Source organism: Mustela nigripes, chromosome 3 (assembly GCF_022355385.1).
Source record: "Mustela nigripes isolate SB6536 chromosome 3, MUSNIG.SB6536, whole genome shotgun sequence".
NCBI classification, from domain to species: domain Eukaryota; kingdom Metazoa; phylum Chordata; class Mammalia; order Carnivora; family Mustelidae; genus Mustela; species Mustela nigripes.
Window position 1 is genome coordinate 42,304,078 of NC_081559.1, and position 9,173 is coordinate 42,313,250.

Sequence of the window (9,173 nt, forward strand, 5' to 3'; positions counted from 1 at the left end):
TGGTGGAGGTTCAGAAGCCCTGTTGGGATCAGTCACCTCCCTCCAGCTCTGCAGGGTTGCAGGTGGACCAGCTGAGAAGAGCTCAGGCCTTGGGCCTTCCCTTGCAGGAACCCTCTCCAAGACCTTGTTCCTAATTTCATATCATAACATTACAGTCTTTCTCCTGAAGAAGCTCCCAAAATACTGTTCAGCCCCCTAAAATCTGGACCCACGTTTGTGACATGAAGAGCACCGACTTTGAAATGTAAGGAACAGTTTAATAAACAGGTCAGTTGTTGACACACATGTTGATTTCCGTGAACCCAGAAAAACCTGTTTGTGGGGGTGACCCGACCCCCAACCAGAAAGTCACCCTCACTTCCCCGGGAGAACGTGCTGGCTGCTGGACAGGACTCAGAAGCTGCAGGCTATCCTCAATCTTCGCCTGGGGCATCCGAATATTAAAAAGAGAATTGGATAATTATAGTGAGGATGATAGTTACCGTGTTCAGTTCTCTGTTTTATCCCTGGGTGATTTGGCAATGTGCATTAAAATCCACCAGAGCAGAATAAAACAGCTCTGATTTTAATGCCTACCCCCAAAAACGAGAGTTAGCAAATTGAAGCTTGAAAATCTGGACACATCCTTCACCACTGTCCCTTTTCATTGCATTCACGTTTGGTTCTTTTCTTTGGTGATTTATGAAATGCACCAACGTATGTTAAATACATTTTAAATAAGGGTTTTTTTTTAATACCATGAGAGACATGATTTGTTTGCAGCCTTCTTTCTTTCTCCTGCCCAGAGCTTTTTGTGCTTGTATTTTGTCCCAAGTAGGGACTGGGTTCCAGGCTGCATCCCGGGTGGGGTGTGTGGTGGGTTTTCAGCTGTAGCGGAGTGTTTGTCCTGGAAATCTCCGCATGAAAAGGGTCGGGGGTCACTCTGGGGTCACTCACATGTACCAGGAAGTGAAGCAAAACTAATCCAGATTTACTCCTGGAAGAATTTGTTTGCCTAAGTATTTAAAAACAGATTAGGGCTAACCCGACACTAGATCACTAGGAGCAATGTAAACATGGGTAAAAGGTGTACACAAGGCCTTTCTTCTGTACTTCGGGAGAAAAAATGTCAGGGTTAATGAGTTTTCTTTCTAGAGGATCACGGAGGTCCTAAGTCATTCTCTGTGTGGTGTGTAGCTGTGTACCCTGATCCTTCTCTGGGAGGAAATGCTGGGTTGTAGGAGGGGCAGCGGTGAAGCAGTGTGTTAAGTCACTCTGCTCTGCACGGCTCTCCTTTCATCTCTCATCGGCCTCATAGAAAAGCATCTGTCCAGCTAGCTGCACCCTGGCTGCGCCCACCCTGCATGCTCGCCACCCCCCAAGACTGGCACCCCCCCCCAGACTCCCCCACCTCCAGAGCTGCTTGTGAAATCCCCCTTTAGTCTCCAGCATTTCCTCTTCGCCCCAGGCAAGGCTGCAGGGTCGTGACGCTGAAAAGTGTCTCTCGCACCCTGTTTTGAGAAACCAAGACCCATGTACACACCTTGCAGTTGGTTTCTTCCTTTTTCTCTCTACTTTCTCTTCCCATTCTCCCCCCGCCCTCTTATGCTCAGCCCTCCTTCCAGATGTCATAGGCAGCATCCTGTCGTATTTGGATCCCAGCTCCCCACCCCCCACAACCAAGTTCCCAGAAGACCAGAGCTCCTGGGGGAGGGACTCCCCTGCAGCTCGTTGCATCTGTGACCCCAGGCCCTTCCCCTCTCCTCCTTGTATCATCCCCTCCTGCACCCCTAGCTCCGCTCTGGCCTTGGGCCCCCTGCCTTGTCTCCCGGGCTGGGCCCTCTAACACCTTGACACTCTCCACTTCAGACCTCTCCATTGGGGTCTCTGTGGTTTTACACGTGGGTCTGTAACAAGATGTTCCTTAACCGAAGCACCGGGAGACCCCCAGGGAGTTCACACACTCCCTTCCCAGGCTCCAAGTTAGGGGCTAAGAGTTCAAGATCACACCGGGTCAGGTAGCCCCCTGGCCATCCTGTCCCCTGGCCCTGAACTCCAGCTGGGTCCTCTAATCCCAACTAAAAGCTGTCATTGCTTACAGTAGAGGGGGCCTCCAGGCTGCCTTGCCATGCGTGGAGTCTTGGACAGGAAGGTGGTTCCTCAGGCTTCTGGGCTAAAACCAAAAGAAATCACGTGAGAGCTCAAGGCCGTGGGCCTCTGTGCATACCTGCAGGCATCAGAACTCCCTTCCCCAGAGGTTCTGATTCAAGGAGGCCTGGGGCAGAGCCTGGGGATCTGCATTTCTAGCACGTTTCCAGGTGGTGCTGATGCTGCTTGGGGGAGGACCCGTCTGGGCTTTCTTGTGGCTCGGTGGAGGCACTTGTCTCCTGCTATTGCACTTCCACCCTGAGGCCACCAGACCACCTAGGTGCTGGAGCAGATAGGCGTTTCAGCCTTGGTTGTCCTTCCTGGCAGTGACCGCACCCGTGTGGTGGCTCTTGCAGGGAAGAAAAAGAGCGGTGGATCCGAGCCAAGTACGAGCAGAAGCTCTTCCTGGCGCCGCTACCCTGCACGGAGCTGTCCCTGGGCCAGCACCTGCTGCGGGCCACTGCCGACGAAGACCTGCGGGCCGTCATCCTGCTGCTGGCCCACGGCTCCCGGGAGGAGGTGAATGAGACCTGCGGAGAGGGGGATGGCCGCACAGCACTGCACCTGGCGTGCCGGAAGGGGAACGTGGTCCTGGCACAGCTCCTGATTTGGGTAGGTCGCCTGGGTGCCGCGAAGGGGGCACCATGTTCTGCTCTGCAGGCATGGTTGGGGCAGAAGGTCACAGGTCTCAAGGTGGGAAGCAGTGTGGACAAGGCACGGGGGATTTCGGTGTGGAGGCCCCCGGCTCTCAGGCTCCCTTGCGTGAGGACACCCCTAGAGGACTGAGGGAGCAAAGGGAGGAGGTGAGCGGGACACGCTCCACCTGCCATGGGTCAGGGTGTCTGCAGAGTTCGCGTTTCTCGTGACCCCTCTGAGTGGAGCATGGCTGGAGGTGTCCCTCTTGTTCCTTTTATGACAGACTCCTGGCATCTTTACTTCAGAGCAGGGTGGAAAGCAAGGACATAGCTAGTTTATGTGGTTTTCCCTTTTCCAGACACAAAAATACTGGACCCAAAGTTTGGTGTTTAATACAGTAGGACTTTAGCCAAGTGCTTCTTCTGGACTGTTCTGGCTAACTTCTACTATTTTTTAAATATCTAAATTTATTTTGTTTTATTTTATTTATATTTTTTATATTTTATTTTTAAATATCTAAATATTTTTAAAATATCTATTATTTTTTAAATATCAATGGAAGCATTTGCCATAAAGTCTGAATGGGGACAGGGATGGGACAACATGCATAGCAGGGCAGTGCCTGGGCCGCGGGGTGGGGTGCTGCTTCCAAGAAGCCCACATCCCATGGGGGCAGCTTTCTTCGGGCTTGGCCATTGTGGGTCCCGTGGAAGACTGCTACTGAGAGGTCCCTGGCCGGCGTGGAGGAAAACACTTGCCCACTGAATAGACTGAAGTGTGCAGTGCGGTAGGAGCTGACTTTCTGTGCTCTTGTGTATTACATATGTGTTTCCTACAATGGAAAGGAATCACCTCCAAGATCAAGAAGTGATTATTTTTGTTTTTACAGTTGCAGAGTCAGAATAGAAATAGCAACATGAGAATGATTTTTGGTCTGCCACACAATGTGCTTTTGTCCTTGTAAAAAGCACATTATTAGGGTATCTGGGTGGCTCAGTTGGTGAAGCCTCTGCCTTCGGTTCAGTTCATGATCCCAGGGTCCTGGGATCGAGCCCCACATCAGGTTCCTTGCTCAGCGGGAAGCCTGCATCTCCCTCTGCCCACTGCTCTCTCCCTGTTTGTGCTCATTCGCTCTTCCTCACTCTCTGACAAATAAAATCTTAAAAATAAATAGCACATTTTTTTAAAGATTATATTTATTAGAGAAAGAGCATGCATACAAGCAAGAGGGAGCAGCAGGCAGAGGCAGAGGGAGAAGCAGACTCCCCGCTGAGCAGGGAGTCTGACTCAGGGCTCCATCCTAGGACCCTGGGATCATTACCTGAGCCAAAGGCTGGTGCTTCACCTACTGAGCCCCCAGGCGCCCCAAAAAGTACCTTCTTTCAAAGAGCACGCAGAGGGGCGAGGTGTGGCACCTGGCCATGCGGCTCCCCTCCAGCTCATGTGTAGCCCATCCCAGGGGTCCGTGTCCCTGCACGAGCTGAGCTGTGCTCCCTCTGGTGACCTAACAGTCCTCTGTTGCCTCTACAGTACGGGGTGGACGTCATGGCCCGGGACGCCCACGGGAACACAGCACTGGCCTACGCGCGCCAGGCCTCCAGCCAGGAGTGCATCGACGTCCTGCTGCAGTACGGCTGCCCCGACGAGCGCTTCGTGCTCATGGCCACCCCCAACCTGTCCCGGAAGAACAATAACCGGAACAGCAGCAGCGGGAGGGTGCCCACCATCATCTGAGGACTGCGCGCCCCCTGCCCGCCGCACCCGGGCGCCTGCAGCCTTGTGCCCTCTCTCGGAAGTCACGACACGTGAGTCCCATCACGTCCCCACTCTGTTCCCGCTGGTCGCCTGCCACCTGCCCACCTGCCCTCACCCCACGCGAAATCACAATACCTGACCGTCCTTGCGGGGCGAAGAGGAGGCCAGGAGGCTGCCGAACGGAGTCCTTTTCATAAACTCCCCTAGCGACAAGCAGGAGCTACCGGCGGGCCTCGGTTTATTGAGGATAGCACACAGCAAGGGACCCCCCCCCCCCCAAGCCCCTGTCTGGAGACCTGGAGCGCGGCACAAGGGACAGGGACGAGAGGGGGAGGGGAGGCAAGGAGAAAGGAGAAGGGTAACTCTCCTTAACCGGCAGTTAAGCACATCAGTACACTTCACCTCTACCAAACGGAACACTCGGATTTCATCTCCTCTCCGAGGAGCTTGACGGCATAAATCAGAAGCAAGCAGAGTTTGTCAGGTTTGAAGCCCCTATGATGGTATGTGTCAAATCAGTTGTAGCTAATCTGTCCAGGGAGAATACTGGCTTCATTACACTTGCATAGTTGGGTTCTTCCAGCATTACCGCTGTTTAATAGAACATGATTAGTCATCACCGAGAAGAAAGCATATTAGCTGGGGAGGTAGTTACGCAGCACGCTTCGATGATTGCCACGATGTGATTGCAATACTTCTCAGAAGCATCGTATTATCCCAGACATGTTCTTTCGAGCCCTTGGAGCCCTCCTTTCTAAATTCACTGTCATAATTTAGTATCTGTTTAATTTTTCAGTCCAAAGAGAGGAAATCGGTTGCTGAGTATTATTTGACTGGAGTCTCCTTGGTGCAAAAACAAAATGGAAAAAATAAATAAGATTAAGTCGGAAATTTGAAAGGAAATCACGAATTCAAGCTAATAATAACATTTCGAGGCCATGTAGTAAACTTGGTAAAGGCACAAAAGGCTTCTTTTTGTAAATCTAAGAGATTTTACTTCCTTTTGCCAAGGTGGATGTCATGGGTCTGAGTCACTGCCGGGCCACTCCTGAGTGTCACACAGGCTTCTGTGTCATGTCTGTAGCTAAGATTGTGAAAATCTATTTGAATAAAAGAAGTTCATAAATATGCATTGATTTTTGTTCAGATAAATGGCACCTCTGTTAATTTATAAATTGAACTGGATGTGAACTAATAACGTGCAACTAGTTGAGATAAGAGAGTTACAGATCGTTGTACATGGAAAGCACTCCCAGCAGCAAACACTTCCATTAATGTGATCGACAGCTTTTAAAAAGGAAACTATCAGAAGATGATGGTGGTACAATTTGCTTATTAAAATCGAGAAAGAAAAAAAAAAAAGATGCCTATGAGAGAAAGGAGGGGGAGACATGTGATTTCTCATTGTTTAGATCTGATACCACTTCTGCCGACCCAGAGGAGGGGGCCGTGGGGCAGGCCAGGGATGAGTTTCTGAGTCCCCGCCCCGGGTGCTGGGCAGAGGCAGGCCATGACCGGCTGACTTGTGGGCACTGCTGGCACTTCACTGGGTGGCCAGACCCTCCATTTCCTTTATTTTGGCACCTAACCTGCCATCTCCGAGGTGTGGGATGACTTCGGACTTAGCTGCCTTCAGTGTGATGGCCAAACAGAGTAAAAAATCCGATCACGACACCTTAGGTTAAAAGGGTGTGCTGTGCCTGGAACCCTTTAGCAAGTCCGAGTGAGAAGAGGGCTGGCTGTCTCCCTGGCAGGTGACCCTGGGTCCGCTGTCACCCAGGAGCAGGGCCACGTCCGCCCAGCCACATCTGCCCGCAGCCTCCAGGCAGGTCTCTTGCTCCTCTGTGATGAACCTATTTTGTAAGAGTTTTTTCTCTTCTTTCACCTTTTAAGAAAAAAAATTTAAGTAGGTGGGGGAAAAAATAAAGCTTTACACAGAATTTATATGTGGGTCAGTGTTTCATGGATATGTGTAACCTTGATTCCATTGCGTGGAAGCCAGCGGGCTCCGGGAACAGCAGGTGCGAAAGCCAAGAAGCTGCGAACCTTGACAACAGGTCCCTAATCCTACTCCCATCCCCACCCATACTACTCCCATCCCCACCCCACCCCCACAGTTTTTAATTCTGTGTTTCATCACTGTGTAGTTATTTTAAATGTGAATAGAAAAAAAAATGTCATTGCCTATTTTTGAAGAACGCATCACTGTTCTGATGCAGCTGTACACGTTTGCCTCTGCACAGCCTGGCTTCTAGCGTAGACTTGATGTAGTGAACGCAGATACAGCACAAATGAAATTCTTAAATTATTTCATTGTCGTTAACGCCCACTATAGGAATGCTCTATTCATATAGCGAAGCCTTGTTTTGAAAAGAAACGGAATTCCTTGTCAGGCTTCCCTTTGAGATATATATGAGCGTGTACATATGATTATATGTGTTTATAATATAATATTTTCCCAGATGACTTCTTTTTTCACTTAGCCTTTCACGACCTGAATGCCACATTGGTTTGGTTTGGTTTGTTTTTTGCGTCCTTCCCTCTCTCAGACACAGGGACTTCACTGATCCCTTCTCAGAAAACTTGACCCCTCTTCTGCTATTCTGAGCAATGTTGATCTGCGCTGGGAGGCAGCCAGCTTTCCTGAACCTGAGTTTTGGCAGCAGAGGGGAGGCAGTGGTGGGCTTCAGGGGTTTTCCTTGAAAAAAAGAAGGTGGCTGGTGGCTAATCTGCTTGTATTTCCGTGTCACACCAAAAGGCCTTTCTTCACTGACAGTGCTCTCATGCCCATCTCAAACCCTTGCTAACACTGAGGAGGGGAGCAAAAAGCCACAAGGGCTGGTGTTAGAAATGACCAGTTCGGCAAGGGGGTCGAGTTGTCACTTTCTAGTCCCATGGAAGTTTTGTGAAGTGACAGTGATGAGAAGACAGCACCGCATCATCCCCATAGCATGTTCTAGCCAGAAGTAAATTTCCCCGAACTTGAAACCACGTGCTGGGGTAGGCACAGGTGCATGTGGTCACCGGGGAGGGTAGCTTCTCCATCTGGCCAGAAACTCTGCAGAGGAAGGAGCCTCGATTCTGATCCCTTGAGAGTGGACTTCCAGAACTGAGTAGGAGGATGGCTCGCCAAGCCCAGAGCCCTAGTCATGGGGCCCTGGCCCCTCTGTCTCCTGTTGTCCCAGGAGATGAGCAGCTCGAGGGTGAGTAACATGTTCTTAAGTCTCTGGCCCCATGAGCTGGCACAGTTCTATGTCTCCCAGGAAGAGCACGCTGTGTGTGATTATCCTGGAGAGCAGGGGAAGGCAGGGGGTCCTTGCCGATCCCAGGGCTGTCAAGAGCTCTTGCGGATTAATCTTGACCGGAACCCTAAAAGGAGCCCATTCTCTACCCATGACCCCAGGCACCGAGGCAGGGCCTTGCTCTTCTGCCTGTCTTCTGAAGTTTTGTCTAGCCTTTGCCACCTACCCAGCCTCTGCCATCGGGCCTCGGGACCAGTCTTCCCCAGTTTTGTAACCTCTGCACCCTTCCAGAGTCATCCTCTCCATCTGCAAGGGCGCAGTCACTGACTTCATGAGGGGAGAACAGGGTCCAGTGATGAGAAGGACAGCCATAGGGCTGAGCAGACCCAGCTTCACCCGGCTTTGCTGCCCCTCCTGGGTGACCCTGGCCAGGTCCTCAGCTTTGGGGCGCTCTTTCCTTAGCTGTGAAACTGAGGGGCAGGGCGGGGTGGCCTTGCAGGATCCAGTGACCCATTGGTTTCCAAGCATTGTGATCACTGCCAGCCAGACACCCGGCCAGGGGCTGGAAGCTCAGGAAATGGGAGTGTTCGGGAAGAACAGAGTTGCTGATGGCATCAAAGCCTGCGCACCCACATAGAGAGGGTCCCCAGGCTGGAGGTGCTTGCTTTCTCCAGCCGCGCCCTGGGGAGCCTGTGACGGCATGCTCGATAGGCCGAGCCAGAGGATGAGCGAGGCTCTCGGTGAGCCCCTGCCCCAAGGGGTGAGCTCCAGTGCTCACTTCCTGATGTTGATCCTCCCATCTTCATGGTCTGATTTTGCTTTTCCAGAGGCAAAGTAAAGGTTGAGTCTTAACTCTCAAGCATTCTCCAAGATCCCTTGAGGCCCAAGGTGACCCCTTCTCTCTGACGCCATGCTGTGTCATTGGCTCAGACAGGCCTCCCACCATTCAGAAGCCACCAGGAGGCTGCTGTTCACTCTTGGCCCTCAGAGCTTGCCAAAGAGCACCCTGGCTGGCAGAGGTCGAGGCCTTGGGGCCTCTCGTGCGTCGCTTAGACACTTGCACGGTGAGCAGGCACCTCGCCAGAGCTGCTCTCCCTCTTGAGGCTGGTGTTCGGCTGATCTTGTGCCTGCAGCTGGTGAGTGTAACTTCCCCTCGAGGGCGGCCTTGGGTCCCACCCGGACCCCAGCCCGAGCTGTGCTCCAGGGTGACCCAGGTCACCACGGCTCCAGTTCTGCCATCCCTTCCTCCTGGCATTTAGAATGTTCTGGAAATAAGAAATCCACATTCCCACCTAGGGAGGTTCAGAAGTCTTGCAGCAATGTAGAGGCTCTACGAGTAAGTATGATCCGGGCTCCAGAACTTCTCAAAAGGCAAAGATAATTGGAAAGCAAATCCATTACCCCTCCATGGGC

General features: G+C 51.8%; 1 protein-coding gene across 5 annotated transcripts in view; it reads left to right on the forward strand.

The window, feature by feature from the left end:
• The window catches only part of AGAP1 (ArfGAP with GTPase domain, ankyrin repeat and PH domain 1), a 506,008-nt gene extending 500,360 nt beyond the window's left edge, over positions 1 to 5,648 (forward strand). For all 5 annotated transcript variants that reach the window (XM_059393776.1, XM_059393772.1, XM_059393773.1 and 2 more), the window contains 2 exons: positions 2,484 to 2,739; positions 4,294 to 5,648. In XM_059393776.1, coding sequence (XP_059249759.1) covers positions 2,484 to 2,739; positions 4,294 to 4,497 — 460 coding nt within the window. In that variant the 3' untranslated portion in view covers positions 4,498 to 5,648. The remainder of the gene's footprint in view (positions 1 to 2,483; positions 2,740 to 4,293) is intronic.
• The last annotated feature ends 3,525 nt before the right edge of the window (positions 5,649 to 9,173 follow it).